The sequence below is a fragment of the Balaenoptera borealis genome, assembly GCF_965194805.1.
Source record: "Balaenoptera borealis genome assembly, chromosome: 13".
NCBI lineage: Eukaryota > Metazoa > Chordata > Mammalia > Artiodactyla > Balaenopteridae > Balaenoptera > Balaenoptera borealis.
In genome coordinates, this window is record NC_138870.1 from 45,953,193 (window position 1) to 45,972,971 (window position 19,779).

General features: G+C 39.1%; 1 protein-coding gene across 5 annotated transcripts in view; it reads right to left on the bottom strand.

Moving 5' to 3' along the window:
* CBX5 (chromobox 5) overlaps positions 1–19,779 on the bottom strand; it is a 36,475-nt gene that overhangs the window by 10,011 nt on the left and 6,685 nt on the right. For 2 of the 5 annotated variants that reach the window (XM_082351145.1, XM_082351142.1), the window contains exons 2-4: positions 8,140–8,318; positions 3,281–3,467; positions 137–237 (exon numbers count right to left, since the gene is read on the bottom strand). In XM_082351145.1, coding sequence (XP_082207271.1) covers positions 137–237; positions 3,281–3,467; positions 8,140–8,276 — 425 coding nt within the window. In that variant the 5' untranslated portion in view covers positions 8,277–8,318. The other 3 variants (XM_082351141.1, XM_082351143.1, XM_082351144.1) reach the window with 3 other exon arrangements.

Below are 19,779 nucleotides of genomic sequence, written 5' to 3' on the forward strand. Positions count from 1 at the left end.
ATCAGTTAACAATTTAGATCAGTGACGATCAAAATTCTTAGTTGGGGAATACTCAGTCTTCCCTCCCTATCCTCCATACGAATGCAAGCCACTGGCAAAGAAACACAATCGCAGAGTGAGGCCCAATCTCTCTCACCATTTCATTAGGAACATTAAATCGCCACAGGAATCTGTTGCCCCAATGATCTTTTCTGGTTCCAATCCTCTCTCAAAGCCCCGAGCGATATCATTGCTCTGCTATAAACAGAAGATGAAGAAAGGTTACAGCTTGGAGATAAGAGTAAAAAACCTCCCCATTTCTCAGCTCAACAAAGCACAACCTAAGTTAATATCACCGGATACCATTTTTGTCACCCAATTCATAAAGTTCTTAGAACTTAAGTACAATACTGGGTCAGCCAGTGACAATAATGCTAAGAGATAATTCGGCAGGAAGATGCAGTTGTCCTTCAAGTATTCCTTCAAAGGATTAGGAGTGGTCCTTAAAACTTCGTAATATCCCTTAAAATATTCTGGAGTCATCATCTAGGAACTTCTCTAATCCCCTAATCTAATCTCCTTGATATGATAAATGGACTACCCCTAAACTGTTGCTTCTCAGATGATAAACAAGCCCACCTGAACTAAATCCTTTTTCATTTTATAAACTTCAAATATACCACCTCTCAATCTTTATTCTCTAGACTTTTAGTTCACCTAACACTGACCAATATTTTTAATACTTCTTTTCACATAGTCATCTATATTTATGAAAGAAAAGAGATAAGAATGATTCAAGGCACTACCATAAAATAGCAAATTTCTTTCAGCGCTCACATACTGTAATACCCACACACTTGGGGAAGAGGCCCTGATCTGTGCCTATCCCCTCCTGATGGAGATAAGTCATTAGCTTTAGAGAGCAGAACTGGACAGTGATTTAAAACAAACTGATAATTCCGTAGGGGATTATTCAAACTTGGTCAAACTGCAATCTAGATAAGGAGCATAGGGTCTGATTCAGGTGTGATGGCACTGGTGAGAGCAAAATAGTGAAATTTTATACAAACCAGGTAATTTTAAAAACCTCATTATGGAGGCTAATGCCACTTATCTAGTGGCAACACAAAAAAAGATTCAGAAGGACTGCCCAAGTGAACTAAATCACTGTCTGATTTTCATGATAAAATCTCTTTGATCTGACATTCACCTTGCTTTCTTCTGAGAAATACATTCAGCGTCCAGGTGGTCCCCAAAGATACCAGAACCCACACTGGGAAGGAAATTCCATGCATGAATCAGGGGACATACAGACTCAAAAGCATAGCCTCTTTTGGGGGGGTGCTTAAAGGGAGGAGGTTCCCAGATGTGCACACAGCTGCTCACAGCTGGAATGCTGGTGCACAAACTAAGTTGTAAATCATAGCTGGCGGCTGAAAACAGTTTGCCACATAGGGAGGGAAGGGAAGAAAATTGTTCACGCTGCTGAAAAGGAGCCGAGGTGAGGAAAATGCTAAAATCATTACACAGGCGGTAATCTTAAATCAGGCATAATGCCGACTAACAAATTTCTTCTGCAGTGGTCTAAAGAAAGAAACGAAATCCCCTCCTGCACCTTTAAGATATACAATCACCTATCTTCCCAGCTGCCTACCTGACAGCCGCCAGCACTGCTGAGAATGCTGTCGGGGCCCCAGATGAACATTACAATGTAAGGGACACGTGGGGTGGTTCTGAAGGTCAGCAGCATCAGAACCTGGCCTAGGAACAAAACTCTCTGCACTGGCCAGCGTCTCAAAGCCAGGTCGCTCCTTTTGAAAAGGACAGAAGCCTGAGGTTGAGGCAATACACACTATATGTCACAAATAGCTACAGAAGTCTTATGCTGTGTTGTTTTTTGGTCTTTTTACTTAGCTAGAAAATGAATCAAATGACAAGAGCCAGAATACAAAGGGCTAAAAAAAAAAAGGAAAAAAGAAAGAAACAAGTCTTAGCTCCTTAGAGAAGGGAAGGCATTCTCAAATTATTTACCAGTAGACTGTATCACAATGATATATACACCTCACCAGAATAGGGTAGTTTAAAAAATGAGATTGTAAAACGTAAAATTAACTAGGGAAACAAATAAGGAGACAAACAAAAACCTAGAGTCCACTTTCACTGGCAGCCTCCAATCTTTCACTCTTATTTCAATTCTTTTTGGAAAGCTGGTCTCCCATTTTCTTTCCTCAGGAGACCAGGAATCACTTGTGTTAAGTCTCTAGAAAATACTGATGCCTAGGTCCGACCCACAGAAATCTGAATTTAATTGGTCTGGGGTGCATCTTGGGCACTGGAGGTTTTTGAAGCAACCCCCCAGTCCCCTGCCATGATCCTAATGTGCAGCAAGGGCTGAGAACTGATGCTCTAGAAAGATGGGTATCCAAGGAGAATGAAGATAAATAAGGATGCTTATGGCAGTGATGCTAGAAGATTCAGAAGCAGACTTACGCTTTTATTTTATTAAACTTTAAGGGTACAGTACATCCTTCACCACAAAAGGCTTCAAAACCTTGAAATAAATGAAAGGAGTGGAAGCTGAGGGGTGGGGTATGTGTATATGTGTGCCCAGATGGAAAAGATATATATGAAAAAAGGAGAGAGGCAATAACTGCTTATGGCTAGTTACTTGAGAGCTAAAATTCAGAAGAATTAAGGCAACTGAATCAAACCAAAATTTCATAAACACATTTTTCCAAACTGAACAATAAGAAGATTCAAAAGGAAGATGAAAATTAATTTATTTAGAGTATATAAAAATATAATAGGATCAAAAGAGAATATACATGCCACTGAACTGTTCACTTTAAAATGGTTAATTGTATTTTATGTGTATTTCACCTTAATTAAAAAAAGAAAGACTATAAAGGGTTGAAATTAAGTGCTACCTTTGGAACAAAAGAAAAGTGAAGCTTTTAAAAAGCTCCTTTATATCCTTAAAAAATTCACCAAAGACTCTCCCTCTCTAAGATAATTAGCCACTTATTCATGGATAAGGCACAGAGTGGCTGAATGTTTTACGGGATTTATTTTTGCCACCCTAACGCAATTCAGAGAACACATATTACGTTTCTCACTCATCCAGGAGGGGGCGCTGTGGTCGATCAACATGTCTTCCTGGAAGCTCTTTTGTTCAACAATTTACTTTGCAGGCCATCCTTAGAACAGAAATAACCAAAATAATGCCCTTGTTTTGGGAGGAGGGGTATTGGGGGAGGCAGAATAATAGTTTGCGGGGGGAAAAAGGAGAAATAAAGCTTACCTCTCTCTTTTTTTTGGATTTGATATCATCAGCACTGTTTGAGAAATTGGATTTCCTCTTGTTACCTTCTGACTTCTCCCTGGGTTTGTTATTTTCACCCTCCTTCATCTTCTTATACTTTTTCATAAACTCAGAAATTAGTTCAGGGCAATCCAAGTTTTTCTCAGGTTCCCAAGTATTGTGCTCCCTGGGCAAGAAGAATGGAGAAAAAAGGAAAGAAATGAGGGGGGCGGGGAGGAGCGGGAATCCAATGCCTTTATTTTAAAGACAAGTAGGCAAAAAGGAAAGAAACTCTATGCTTAAAGGAGATAACAAATTTGATCCTAGGAATCTAACCAAGAGAAAAAATATATCCACAAAAAAAACTTGCACACAATTACTTATAGCAGCAGTTTAACAGCCAAAGACAGAAAACAATTCAAATGTCTATCAATTGGTGAATAGATAAACAAAATGTGGTATATCCATACAATGGAATACTATTTAGCAACACAAAGGAACACAATATTAATATATGCTACAACATGGAAGAACCTCAAGAACATGCTAAGTGGGCTTCCCTGGTGGCGCAGTGGTTAGGAATATGCCTGCCAATGCAGGGGACACAGGTTCGAGCCCTGGTCTGGGAAGATCCCACATACAGTGGAGCAACTAAGCCCATGTGCCACAACTACTGAGCCTGCGCTCTAGAGCCTGTGAGCCACAACTACTGAGCCCGCGTGCCACAACTACTGAAGCCCACACGCCTAGAGCCCGTGCTCCGCAACAAGAGAAGCCACCGCAATGAGAGGCCTGAGCACTGCAAGGAAGTGTAACCCCCCCCTCACTGCAACTAGAGAAAGCCCGCGCGTAGGAACGAAGATCCAACGCAGCCAAAAATAAATAAATTGATATATATATATGTATAAAAAAAGAACATGCTAAGTGAAAGAAAACAGATGCAAAAGACTATACATTGTCTGATTCCATTTACATGAAACCTCTAGGAAAAAGACAAATTTAAAAACAGAAAGCAGATCAGGGGTTCCCTGTGGCTAGGGCTTGGGATTAAATACAAATATTTAGGTTCAAGGGAATTCTGGGAGGTTACAGAAATGTTCTAAAACTTGAGCATGCTGATGGTTGCATACTCTGTAAATTTACTAAAAATCACTGAATTTTATACTTTCAATAAATAAATTCTATGGTATGTAACTTATACCTCAATAAAGCTGTTAAAACACTCAAATATAAGTTCTGCTTTGTAAGTGGCAAAATAATGTGATTTCATACATATAATCATCTATGCAAATGCTGAAGAGAAGACAATCTAATTCTAAATGCACTCCAGTTTATACTAACTTAAATATGTTACTTATATTTTGAAGAAATGCCAACAAGTTATTGGAAGATTAAAATAATTAGAAAAGAGGCAGTAAGGGCTTAAATCATTAGAATATAGACAAACCATAAAAAGGAAAAGACTCAAAACTGGAATTCGGAGTGCATTAATTCAACGCTCTGGATTCAACTTATGGATACTAGGTAGTCAAAATACATTTGTATATTAATAAGCAAAAACAATCCAAATTAAAAAATTGTGTCTAATTAAACTTGGATCACGGGAGTCCTACTATGAGGAAAACAAATAGTTGGTATTCACAAAGTTGTTCTCTGTATCCCCAGCATGGGTTTTAGAAAACCAAACCACCAACTACCATCCGCAGTTTATGGAATCAAAGCAAGAAATGTCTCTACACGGGAAAAACTAGACCAGGCATCCTCTTCACTCCTAGCCAGTGGCAGAGGTTCTTTTGGTTATATAGTAAGAATTAGGTACATTAAGATATATTTGTAAATATATCATAGCAGTTTCTATAATCCCTTCATCGACTGAGGAAAAATTTTTTACATTTATGCACCATTCATTTTAGATCCTTTATTGTTTTTGTTTTTTGAATAAGGTATCTTTAAATTGGAATGGTTTGAACACATGCCATAATGACTCAACTAAGTAGCACAATGATGGGAAAATCTGAGATATTTACTCTAGACTTCAACTTTCTGCAAAAAGAGCTTAAGAATGAAACAAAATTTATTTCTAAATCATTTGAGCCAAAACCGGAAAAGCCTCTCCCTCATAGCTCTTCTTTCAGCAAAAAAACAAAAAAAACAAAAAAATTTCGTCATACAATAACTTTCTCCTAAACCCACAGAATATATATGTAAGTTTACTATCCCAGAAGAAATTAAGGCACGAAAATCAAGAGACGTGCCAACACTGTAGCATAATAAGCAAGCAGATGCAGAGGTAGGAGAGAATCTCTGTTGCTAGCAAGGAAAGCCAGTCTTCTAATGAGATTATTTATCCCTTTTCCTACCATATTGGTATTGTTATTTCTACATCAATCAATTTTCACCCAAAAGATAGCACGGTATAATTTATAAAGAATCTGGGTTTTAGCGCCAAAGAAATCTGATGCTGGGTCCTTGTTTCAGCACATACCAGTGCTGTTATCTTTGGCAAACAACTAATTTCCTCATATGTAAACTGAAAATACCTCTAAAGGCTGTTATGAGAATTAAAGAGAGAGAACACATGAGGTAGAATATGACCACTGCCTAGTAAACAGTAGGTACTTAGTTGTAGACAATGCTGAAGGGGCACAATCTGTTCCAGTCTTTAATAATAAACTCTGGATATTTCTGACAAAGTAAGGACAAATGTTTAATCTGGGACTTCCTTGGTGGTCCAGCGGTGAAGAATCCGCCTTCCAATGCAGGGACGTGTGTTCGATCCGTGGTCGGGGAACTAAGATCCCACATGCTGCGGGGCAACCAAGCCCGTGCGCCACAACTACTGAGCTCGCACGCCTCAACGAGAGAGCCCGTGTGCCACAAACTACAGAGCCCACATGCTCTGGAGCCCACGCACCACAGCTAGAGAGAAGCCCACGCACCCCAATGAAAGACCCGCGTGCCACAACTAAGACCCGACGCAGCCAAAAAAAATAAAATAAAATAAGTAAATACTAAAAAAAAAAGGTTTAATCCATCTACCCTAAACCTTTTCTTTCCCTCTTTTATGTATGTAAGGTACCAGTAGCTCAATTATATAGTCTTGAAATTCTTCAAAATGCCCAACAATTTCCAGTGGTGATTCAATGGGCCAAATAAATACCCTCAAAGTCTTTAGGTGTATTTTAATTCCTTTCTCATGGTGCTCTAGGTCTCTCAAATTCATAGCTCACATCTCTAGAAGATGTTGTGATACCACTACTCTTTAGAAGTATGGAGGGCACATTCCGATTGCTGTGCTACCCACATTTAGTGCCGTGTGTGTGTGTGTGTGTGTGCTACAGATGCTAAGCATCGTGCAGTGCATAAACTGCCCCACCTAAAACACCAACAGTGCTCCACATGAGAAACTTGATTCCCATAGTAACATAACCTTAAATATATTCTGAAGGCTCCTGATCATAACTTTGTCCAAAGGTACTGGCAAAACATTCAATCTTTTATTATATTTAAGTCTCACACTTCAAAGTTGTGATGTTCAGTATTGTTAACTACTAGCCACATGTGGCTAATGAGCATTTGAAATGTGGCTACTATGAACTGAGACGTGCTACAAAATGTAAAATATACATCAGATTTTGAATTCTTAAGCATGAAAAAATAATGTAAAATTTTATCAATAATTTTTGTATTATTTTTGAAATAGCGTTTTGATGTAGTGTGCTTAATAAAATATATTATTAACATTAATTCCACTTTTCCTTAATGTAGCCACCATAAAATTTGAAATTACATATGTGGCTTGCATTACATTTTTATTGGACAGCACCACTCTAAGGAGCCTAAACCAGTTCCTAAAAGCTCACTGGAGTTCAGAGAAACCCATTCTTTGTTATCAGGCATCCTGGGAAGAGAATTAATGAGAAATTGAGGCAAAATGCCTAATGATCACACAGCTTCATGTATTTCACTTTTCAAGCTACCTCTCCTATGCTTGTGTGTCTAGTTCTACTTATTCCAAAGGAAAGAATAACCTACTTTAGCACTTCAACATAAAGTCAGTTACTGCCTAATTCTGAATAGTCAACACTTCAGTACCATTCTTAAAGCTCATTGACCTAAAAAGAGGGGTTTTATAATAATAAAAGATAAATTGAGAGATAAAGGGATAGATTATATTAAAATGTTAACTGTAGAAACTAGGTGGTGTGTATCTGAGTGTTCACTCAATTTCTTTTGCCTCAGCTGTATGTATATTTGAAATTTTTAAAAATAAATATTGGGGGAAAAATGTGGTCTCAGATTTAAGTCTCTCATTAAGATGAGTGTTTCATCCTAGGACAATCTTGAGGTCCAAGGATCATTATCGAAAGCTATGGGCTATGGGATCAACTACGACTTCTTCTGCTTAAATGTATGTTTTCGCTTAGTTACATCCAAAAGAATAGTAACAGTAGCAGTTTATACTTACACTGAGCTTATGTGTCAGGCTCTACACATCTCCCCAATGTCTCTATGATATATACTATTTCTTATCCCTATTTTATTGAGGAAGAAAAAAGATTAAGGAACTTCACCAAGGTCACCCAGCTCATATCATAAGTGGTAGAGCAAGAATCTGGACCCAGGCAATCTGGCCCCCAGTCTATGCTCCTAACCAGTTCATTATACTGCCTCTCAAAAGCATTCTCATTAGAACATCAGCTCCAAGAAGGGGGAGATTTTGCTTAGTTTATTGCTGTGTCTTCTGACTCTTAGAAAGGAGTGCAGGTGGTGAAAGAAAAAGATGGTGATGGTTCACAGGGAAATGTCTGTGTCTGTCTACCTGCGCAGAGTCCCAAAGCCTGAGAGAAGGCACTTACTCGGAAAAGCCTTTCCACTTCAGTAGATATTCCACTTGCCCCTTAACCACACGCCTGTCTAGCACCTTCTCCACGACGTACTCCTCCTCATCCTCTGAAGAAGAACTGTCAGCTGTCCGCTTGGTTTTCTTTCCCATGTCTCACGCTGTTCCACCTGAAAGACTAAGGCCACCGGGTTCCTGCAAATGGGAAGGACAAAAATGGTCAGAATCCACGTGAGCAGTTAAAACTCTGTCTCTTCTTGATGGGATGCAGGGGGTATAACACAAAGTTGCCATGTACCTTTTTCTTGTGTCTTAAAGCATCCTACAGATGAGTCCTAAGAGTTTAATCAAAAATGGGCAGATCCCCACTTTCTCAATTACAACTTTCTCTTCAGCTAACAAGATCAAAATTATTAGGTGGCACAATTATCTAACTCCTCTAATTTCAGATTCCATAAGACAAGTAATGTATGGGATTTTACTCCTAGCTAATTCTGTAACTGTTTACAAGTCATAAACTCAAAGACAAGTATGGAAAATCTTCACTTAAAAGAACCGTGATAGAATTAACACATTTCCCTCCAAAGTTAATAAGGTTTTTTATAAAAATGGAAAAAAAAAAAAAAAGAAAATAAGAAAAGCCACCAAAATCTAACTTTCCTCTGCTCTGAGCATCCTGAACAGTCTCTTAGCAGCACAAAAAAAGTCCTGCTCAGGCACCTTTCACCACATTTTCAGTGACTCAGTACATTTCCCTTAAACAAACTGAGCTTGTCCCTTCTGAGCATCCATCAGCTCACAAAAGCAAGGCTGACATCTCAAACACATTAAGCTTCCCCTTTCATTTGGGGATGGGAGGGAGGCAGGAAGGAGAAAAAGATTTTTTAGTCCTAAAAATCAAAATTAGTCATTGAGTTGTTCAATAATTCTTAAGGCTCAACTAATCCAATTATTAAGGAGGTACCTCTCCTCTTAACTGGAGTTGACTTTGGGCCAAAGGAAGAGGAGGAGGAAAAAGAAGTCTGGTCCCAGACTCACATCAACATGAAGCCTCAAAACACAGAGGAACCATTCATAGGCCCAAGGAAAGCTGAAGCAAGGCAACACAAATGGAAATTGAGTTAAGCTCAGAAATATGCACAACCAGGGGTACTCAACAGAGAATCTAGTTTTTTAAATTCCCACGTTGTTGTTACCATAATCATTTTTAAGAATTCTTCCTTAACCATGTTAAATGGTGCCTAGAGTCTGGATTACAGAGTAGCAGGAACTGTTTTCTTAGCTGAACTCTTATTTTTATTTTGCTGTAACCTTTAAAGCTTTTTTTCAGCACTAAAAATATTTCCATCCGGATCAGAAGACCACCCCAGCAATAGGGAAGGTCACTACTGATCTCCGAATTTTGTTCGAGTAGCATAAAAAGTTGCATTTATCAATTTACTTCAAATTAGCAAATTTTAGGGAATTATTCCCAGAATATACAGTTGGAAACCATACCTCCAGAACTTACTAGCAATAGGTCTGCCCACCCAAAAAACCGTACCCATTACTGCCTCGTAATAAAACTATGTCTTCATTAACATACTTTATTTGGAAGACGGGGTGGGAGGATGGGGTAATGTAGGTGAGGGGTTTCAAAATAATTTTTCCATGAATTCAGGGGACAGTCCTAAGCTTCAAGAAAAAAAATCTTATTTGATTTATTTAAAATAAAAGCAGCCTCCAACCTCACCAGAGACAGGAAATGTCATATTCCAGGGAGAGTAACCCACCCCCGCCCCCACTCACCTTGGAATTTCCGGGAGCTGAGCAGCTTAGGTCAGAGCGCCAGGGTTAAAACCAGCCCCGGGTTAGATGCATGCAGTGAAGCATTGTGGCTATGGCCTCCCCTGCCTCACAAGGAAAAACAAGGATTTACATATGTGCTCTTCAGTTTGAGGGAGGAAAGAGGAAAATCTACCTTTACACCTTCATGCAGAAGAGGAGCCCCAGAGGCAGCAGATGAATGGGGGTTCCCTCCTTTACCTACCGGATCGCCCCAGTTCTTTCTTTCCCTCTGGGCTAACAGAAGGGGCCTCCCCTCCCAGGTCTGGGGCTTGGCGGGCTGGCAGCTCCCCCGCCCCCACCCAGCTGCCTAGGCGCCACTGCGCAGCTGTCCCAGTCCGTTGCCATGGCAACTGGCAGCCGTACTAGACTAAGGGAGCGGGGGGAGAGGCAAACGGAAAAGTTAAAAGGCTTAACTTTTCTTTTCAGTGAAGACTGGGTGGAGAAGTTGGAAGGTACCTCCCTTGGCCTCAAGGCTAAGGCATTCAGAGCTCTAGGGAATTGGCGCTTGGATTTTCAACCCAAAACTTGTGCTTATTCCTCTAAGAGCACTGGGAATTAATCAATAGCATTTTAAGATATAACAGGATTATAGCTCAACTGGGGGGGGGGCGGGGGGCGGGGAAAGGCTAGCTCCTTCTACAACAAGATCAGTACAAACTACCCACCCCCTAATCCAGCCCACCAGAAGCACTTTAGACAAGGCCTTTTCTACCATCTGTCACTGAACAGTTAATTAAGATTGCTGGGGTGGGGGTGGGGTGCAGGGACTAACCGGAGAGGGGGAAGGGAAGGATTTCAAAGATGCTATACAACTTTCCCTTTGGGGGGAATCACCGGATACAGAAACAGAATGTAGCGACTTGAAGCACTACCAAAGAACCTTTCAGCTGAAATTATAGATAGAAAAAAATTTAATTCTTAAGTAGTTTTAAAAAAGAGAAGGGAGGGAGCAGTCCAGTCACAACCATTACTATTAAAACCACTTCTCATTAGTTGTTCTTGTAATGTTATAAAACAAATTTTTAAATAATTACCCACCTGGAACATTAATTATACGGTATAGTAATTTAAAACTTTGTATATTAAGAATCCCTAATACTTGAGAAAAGGAAGACTGAAAGAAAAGAGAATTAAGACTTGCAGTCCCATGAATTCCTTTCTCCTGGCCCTAAGAACATTTTAGAGAGCTCCAAAACTCTGCTCTCTGCTTTACAGATATGGGTCTTTTAGAGATAGAGGCTGCTGCCATAGGAGATTAAGAAAAAGGGACAATCAAAAGCAAAGAACCCGACTGAGGAAAAAAAAGAATGGTGATTCTTTTACAGTTTAAGGGCTAGAGCCTGGACCAGATAAAGCATCGAGACTGGTTATTATTTTGGTTATCAAACAGAAGAAAGTGTAGGGTATGAGGGCAAAGTGGACAGTTTTCAACTACGAGGATTTCTTCAACCTTGAATAGACCCATCAGGAAATCTGAGTAAAAACTGCCTTTCTCGATTCTTCCTAACTTTTTAAAACTTTTTGTAGTTAAGGGATATGAAAACAATGCCAAAGGAATTAGATCAGGGTTGTGATTCTGTGATTAACTTGCCATGTGTGATCTTGAGTAAATAGATTTTAGCGCTAACCCCAGAATCACTAAAGTGGGCCAAATAAATCCCCACTGCCTACCACCTAGGGAAAGAGTGAGTTTATGTTGAAACCAAAGGGCTATTAAGTCCCCCAAAGAGAAGCTTTTGTAAAAATATTACAGAGCCTAATACAACAGCAGCAGGAAATATGTGACCTTCCAAATTCCTAAGCCATTAAACCATATCACATGCAGTAACTCCTGCAGTTCAACATGTTAGAGAGCAAGAAAGGAGGAACTGTGTCTCTGTTAACCAGGTGCTGGTAAACTAATAAACCTTCAGAGAAAAGGCAGGTAATCCTTTCTCTCCAGGGCAAAATTCTTACTCCTTAAAATTCAGGAAAGCATTGGAGATGGCAGAATGAAAAGACTAAGCAATTCTGTAAAGGGATAAAGGACAGGAAAGAAGGACAGCAATGCTAACATTTTAGTGAAACCTTTCAGGGGAAACAAGGGAATTCAACGAGTAAAGGGACAAAAACATTCAGGTGTCCATCCTTCTCCTTAAAACATCAGGAAATAAAGAGCCAGATGAATTCCCTCCTTCCCACTCTTAAGAACTGCCTAAAAGGCACATGGCTAAGATCCCTTTCTCTTTGGGAAATGGGTTTTGTAACAGCTGACAAATCAAATTGGGCCTTATGCCAGCAGTCAGAGTCCAACCATAATATTCTGTAAAGAATGGCATGCAATTGTCTTGTAAATCTCCTGGACAGTCACAGATCAGAAGCTGGCAAGGATGACGACATAGTTCTGATGGAATGTGTCTTATCTTAACCTTGAAGTTACAGATCTGCTCAGGAGCAGCAGTAAATGAGAAATGCACTCAGACACTGGAGGGGACGTAATTCTCTTTTAGACAGTGCGACCCAGTGTATTAGGGTCAAATGAAACACAGAGTCAGACGGACAATTTAAGGGCTAGAGTCTGGACCAGATAAAGCATCAAGACTGGTGGTTCACGCTGAGCTTGGAAGGAGGGAGCATTCCAGTGTGAGAAATGAGACATGGCTGGCAGGATGATGGCTTGATTAAGGTAGAATCCCAATACCATGACAGAGAAAGAGAGGCTGAGCCTCTGAGCACAACCTTATTATCCTTATGGAAATCTCCATGGGAAGGGGAGAGCTTCTCAAGTTTCTAGAGTCCTTCAGACATAACAGCTCTCAGCCTTTTCTTGAACATACACAGGAACTCTCTGGTAAAGGCATCAACAACCACAGAGTCCAGCAATTTAATGGCCCATCAGATGACAAGAAAGAGCAGGCCCACGAACCCTTCATATCAATGATACAAGGCAAATTCACCTTACAGGCCTCTGAGTGCTGGGGGAAAAACACCTAAACCAGGGATCTGGTGAAAATTCAGCCTTGGACAAACATCAAAGAGCTCTGCGGTCAGGCACAGTCAGAACCCACATTCCAAGTCGATGACAGGAAACTTCTTTAACACATGAATCTTCCAGAAAAAAAAAAGGGGGGGAAGAGGTGAGGAGGTGAAGCAGAAAGAGAGGGACAAAAAAAACCCCACACATTATACGGGTAAAAGAAAAAAAAAAATGGTAAAAACTGCCAGTGCCCAGAAATTACAGAGAGGGCATTACAGAAAACTGGAGCAATCCAGAAGAACAACAGATGTAATGATTAGCTGTTTGTATCAACCAATCAATCCCGGAAACAGAACCACCCACATGAGATCTCTGGTATCTGTCTGCTCTGTCTAGTTCAGGCTCTGCTCTAGTCCCTCCAGTTGACTTTTCAATGTCAACTGTCCTGGTGGCTTTTCTTAGATCTTGGTGTAGCACACTGTATTTTCATTACGACTTACGAGCAAAAGCATATATATGTATTATATATATTCTAAGTTTTTCTCTAAGTTTTCTTTGTATTGTTTAAAAGTAATGAAACCAACTGCTAAGCTGCCTCACTGAGCTACCTACTAAACTGACATTAGTCAGACCAAATGTCAAAATGCATAATCAATGAGCTCTTTATTTTAGAGTTTCAACATAAATTTTATAAGCCCACTAAAAAGGCAAAATCTTCTATAAAGAAAGTCATTCTAAAGAGTAGGAAAGGGCAAGGGCATATGCAAAGGTCCCTATCACATGTATTAATATGCCACTGATGGGTGACTTCAGTTGGTCTAGGCTTGAGAAACTCCCATTTCTCCCCTAAGGCCCTTGGGGAAAGCTGGTGGCTTACGCGAAGATTAAACTGTCAGCTACAGCATTGTCTTCAAGGCGTCATCTTTATAGCCGTATTGCAGCAAATAAAACAGATGAAAAGCAACCAAATTTACAGAACCATTTTTTAATCTGGTTTGTGTTCTTTGCTCTTTATAGATCTAGAAGTACCAATAGTTTTAGGTTTGTTAACACATACAGCATAAAACTAAAATACCCTTGATAAAGATGTTTTCTTCCACTAGATTTATGATTTCCAAAGTATTAGCCATGTGACATTTTAACAAAAACACAGCCTAGGGATGCACATTACAGCTGTCCTAGCTGTCTCAGGTTTTGTTAAATGGGCTGATAACTATCACTCTACCTCCACCAAAAGCCTATGAGCACCCAACTCAAGAGGAGTTAAAAGCTTTTCAAATGTCTATTTAAGAGACCGGATTAGGAAAGAGTTGAGGAGGAAGATTAACTGTGGTCGTTAACACCCCTGTCATTAACAAGCCACATACAGAGAACACAAACTTTATTAATAGAGAGGAGTGTGGAAAGAGGAAATGCTCTCTCCCTTGGCTAGCACAAGCTCCAGTTCATGATCCTTCAAAAATCAGGCCAAGGCACTGCTTCAACCAGTCACAGAATTATTCTGGGGGCAAAGTATCCTATTTGTTGATTATCTAAGCCTCCTGCTCCAGCGAGCAAGGCAGTAAAGAGCCTTTTGTTCTTTTAGATTAAAACATCTACATTATAAATGGAGATAAAGGGTGCCTTATAAATTTCATTTGACTGTACTGTCCTCCAAGCTCTGAATGCCATTAAAAAATATAAATGAATGTGTACTACAGCAATTCTCAGAACTGCTCAAAGCGTGAAGTCTGGTTCATTGGTATATTTAGCACTAACACACAAATTCTTGATAACTCATTACCAGATCACAATTCCACAAAATAGTAATTTTACATGAGATTTGTCTCTTTCCTTTATTCAAATCTACCGAGTGTCCATCTTCTCTAAATTTAGTTAGGGCACACCTAAACCCATCGCTGGGCAAGAGGTTAGTCAATTGTTCCAAGATTCATGAGAAAGTAGAATTTGTATCACTATGGGCAAATGTCTTCCAGATGGTGCTTCCAACAACTCTATCCTTGGAATGTGCTGAATTCATCTCAAAGCACCACAGTCTCTAGTGAGTGTTAATCTCACACCCACTCCTCTCTATTAATTAAATGTGATGAAGCATGAACTAGTAGATCTTGTCACCTTTCATGAAGAACCTAGCAATTTCATCATAAATCTTAAGAAAAATGAGTAAGAGCAACATTTGAGTAGATTACCACGAATCTTAGATTTTTACGTACCACTTTGGCAATTCATGTTCACAAAATATGGAAGGGTTAAAAGAGAACTGAAGTATCCACCACCAAATAAAATTATGGTCATAAAGCAGTTTCTAAACAGCCATAAAATTAAGACTCATGCTTATCTAGCTTGTACAGATTTTGGCTATCAGCAGCTTAAGGGTTACAAGGGCCCCTTCAGGTCATTTCAACAAATCCTCTATTTGAAGGAAGAGCTTCTACTATGCCAAACAATTTACATTCTAACATAGTCGTAGTTTTGCAAAGACATTCAAGAGTCATAAAAATTAATTTGCATATCCCAACTAAAATCTCTAACTGTTGAGATGGTATTAGACTTTAAGTCAATATGCTAAAACCTGATTAATACATCCTGACAAAAAAGGAGTTTTTATATAATTGGAATAAGAAAGATATCTCAGACTGTAAAACTTCAGGAGTAAAAGAGAGCATTCCTTCAACATATGGCATAGTTTTGTGCTCTGCCATTACCTTGGTGTATTAGCAACATGAATTATATTGAAGTCATAGCCTACAACTTAGATAAATAAAATCAAGCCAGTATTGAACTTTTCCCCATCCCATACAACGGTATCCTTGGCAGCTCCTTGGCCATCTATTATGATCCTGACCAATTTCTCTCTGTGGCAATTTAAAAGCTGTAAAAAAATATATAATGGGTGATGACAGGAGAAACAAACCTACACCAGAAATTATTGAACCTTGTACATCTCTGCAAGCGTCTCTATTGACATTTAAGTGTGAGTTACTATGCCACAATATCATAAAAGTGTGCTCTACACTTCAGATATCTTGATAGTTAAATGCAAAGAAAGGCCATCAGATAAACAGCGAAAGGGATGGGCCAATCTCAGACCACCCAGCTCTTCCACTGAGCACTCTGACACATTGCTTATGCCAGCCAAATAAGATGTTTCTGACTCTCTTTTTGTCCAGCTTCCAACCATCATCCCAATTCAGATCCTATGCCAAAAGGATGATACAGTAATACTGATCCTTGCTCTAAAATTGGTTATGGGACGTTTATTGAGGGCCAAGTAGGTATCAAGCATTGCATAAGCAGTGAGTCTAGCCCAGTCTTCAACTTAAGGACTAAGGATTTTAAGATTCTCCTTAGTTAAGTCAGGACTGGTTAGCACCATCCCCAAAGGTTATTACAGAAAAGCTACTAAAGGGGTAGCTAGTTAACAGTGGCAATATCAGGACTAGGAATAAGGAGATGTGGGTCCTATCCCAACTAGATCACTGAAAGGTTGAACTGGACAGTTCACTTAACCTTAAGGGTGTTAGCTATTTGCCCCACTTATCTCATAGGTCTGCTGTGGGGGTAAAAAAGCTAAACACTTTTAAAAATATACAGCAGGGGCTTCCCTGGTGGTGCAGTGGTTAAGAATCCGCCTGCCAATGCAGGGGACACAGGTTCGAGCCCTGCTCCGGGAAGATCCCACATGCCGCGGAGCAACTAAGCCCATGCACCGCAACTACTGAGCCTGCGCTCTAGAGCCCGCGAGCCACAACTACTGAAGCCCGTGCACCCTAGAACCCGTGCACCGCAACGAAGAGTAGCCCCCGCTCGCCGCAACTAGAGAGAAAGCCCGCGCGCAGCAACGAAGACCCAACACAGCCATAAATAAATAAATAAATTTATTTAAAAAAATATATATATATATATAAAGCAGGGAAGTTAATAGTAGATGAAGTTAAAAATAATGAACACGTAGGTGTTTCCTCCTCTTCTATTTTCTGGAACAGTCTGTGTAGAATTTGATATTATTTCTTCTGTAGAAGTTGGGAAAATTCACCTGTGAAGCCATCTAGACCTGGAGTTTTCTTTGTGGGGAGGCTGTTAACTACAAATTCCATTATCCTTGATACATATAGGGCTAGTGAGGTTCTGAATTTCTTCTGAAGTGAGCTCTGGTAGTTTGTCTTTCAAGGAAGCCATTCATTTTACCTTAGACATTGAATGTATTGGCATAGTTGTTCATAATACTCCCTTATTACCCTTTCACTGTCTGTAGGATCAGTAGTGATAGCCCTTCTCTTATTCCTGATATTAGTAATTTGTGACGTTTTCCCCCTGATCAGACTTGCTCGTTAATTTTATTTATCATCTCAAAAAACCAACTTTCAGTTTCATTGATTTTTCTCTACTGGTTTTGTCTTATACTTCATCAACTACTTACTGCTTTTACCTTCACTATTTCCTTTCTTCTGCTTACTTTGGGTTTAATTTGCTTTTTCTTTTTTTAATTGAATAAATTTGACACGTAACACTGTAAGTTTAAGGGGTACAGTGTGTTACTTTGATACATTTGTGTATTGTAATATGGTGGAGAATGTAGTGATATTTATGTTACATAATTGCAGTACAATATTATTGTCCATATTCACTATACCATGCATTAGGTCTTTAGGGTTATTTACTACTTGTTACAAGTTTGTACCCTTAAACACCATCACTCTTATCCCTTCTTTTTCTAGGTTCTTAAGATAGAAACAGACTCTAGATCTTTCTGCCTTTTTAATTAAAGCATTTAATATTATAAATTTTCCTCTAAGCACTGCCTTGGCTATATCCCATAAATTTTGATGTCATCATTTTTATTCAGTTCAAAATATTTTCTAATTTTCTGTGTGTGATCTCTTCTTTGATCCATGGGTTACTTAGAAGTGTGTTTAGTTTCAAATATTTGGGGATCTTCCAGATGTCTTTCAGTTACTGATTTCTAATTTAATTCCATTATGGCCAGAAAACATACTTTGTATGATCAAATCCTTTTAATTTTGAGATTTGTTTTATGACAGAAGATGGTCTGTCTTGATAAATGTTCCCGTGCACTTGAAAAAAATGTGTATTCTGCTACTGTTGGATGGAATATCCTATGAATGTCAATTACATCAGGCTGGTTGATAGTGTTGTTCAAGTCTATTCCGTACTGACTTTCTGTCTACTTGTTCTATTAATTACGGAAAAAGGGTGTTGAAATCTTCAATATAATTGCAGATATCTACTATTTCAGTTCTATTGTTTTTTTTAATTAAAAGAGGGTGTTGAAGTCTCCAGCATAATTGCAGATGTCTATTATTTAGTTCTATTGTTTTTTTCTTTCTTGTACTTTGACACTTACTATTAGTTGTGTAAAATTTAGAATTATTGTGTCCTCTTGATGAATTGATCCTTTTATCATCTAACCTAGTGTTAGCTATTTGCCCTACCTACCTCATGTCTGTTATGGAAAAAGAAGAAGAAAACACTTCGGAAAATATACAGGAAACAGAAGGTAAAATGTTGGATGTTAAAAATAACTTTAATGAATTTGTTGAACTATCTCTAAGTTTCATCTATGCTTGTCTCCAACTACACATATAAATGAGGGTTGCCTATGTTTCATCAGATTCCTAGATATAATTTATTGTTGTGAAACACTGAACAAATTAGCAGTATATTACCCTCCACAACTCCCTGTGAGGTAGTAAGTGAGTCTTAATGATTTAGGGATGAGAAACAAGGCACAAGGAGTTCAAGCATTTGCCTCAGAAACCAAACTTAAGATAGATTTCCCAGCCTATTGGCTGACCTCTTTAGCAGAGGGCATTTTATTCCAACATAATTATGCCTGCTGTCTCAGATATGAACTTGCTTTATTCTAAGAATTGTAGATTACAATCAGAGAAATACTTGAATTCAATTTGGTTCCTCCTCTCCATGGAAGAAATAAATAATGAGTGTGTTATGAAACTTGATCTTAAAGTAGTCCTTTCAATGACACCATCTCAATCCTATGCTTTCTGGTGTCCTTCCTAGCAATGAAACACAATGCAACAGGCACTTGGTAAGTCTGAAGAATAAGACTGCATGTTGGGACTTCCCTGGTGGTCCAGTGGTTAAGAATCCGCACTTCCACTGCAGGGGGCACGGGTTCAATCCCTGGTCAGGAAACTAAGATCCGGCATGCCAATTGGTTAAAAAAAAAAGACTGCATGTGAAAAATTTTAAAACTAGGTCCATGACCTATTTTCAGTTAGAAAAAATCTGTCAGTGCTATTTTTTTTTTTATATTCTGCTTACTCCCCTCTCTTTAAAAATAATTTTAAATTGAGGTATAATTGATTGTAAGTGTTTAAATTTGATGAACTATTCTTACTGGATAGGAAATCCAGACTACACAGTCCACAGCCTCATTAGAATGAGTGAAAAGTGGTCCAGCTAGTCCATTACATTCTTTTTAGAAAATCACACACAATTAACAAGTACAGTTTGTTATCCTGTGTTAACACCCTGAGAAGTTGACAAGCAGCCAACAAAGTCTTCTGTCCCTCAAGTCCTAGGCAAAACCACCAGTGGACTACACTGGCCCAAAATATAAGAATGAGTTCTTGATTTGCATTTAAAATTAACTTCAAAAATAAACTCCAAGACAATTTAGGAGTCACTTCATAAAAGTCTTAGGTCTAGAGGGCTATTAGTTCTCACCTATCCAATTTCTTCCATATAAGAAACTAAGGACTGGGATTTCCCTGGTGGCACAGTAGTTAAGAATCCGCCTGCCAATGCAGGGGACACGGGTTTGATCCCTGGTCCGGGAAGATCCCACATGTCACAGAGCGTCTAAGCCCATGCGCCACAACTACTGAG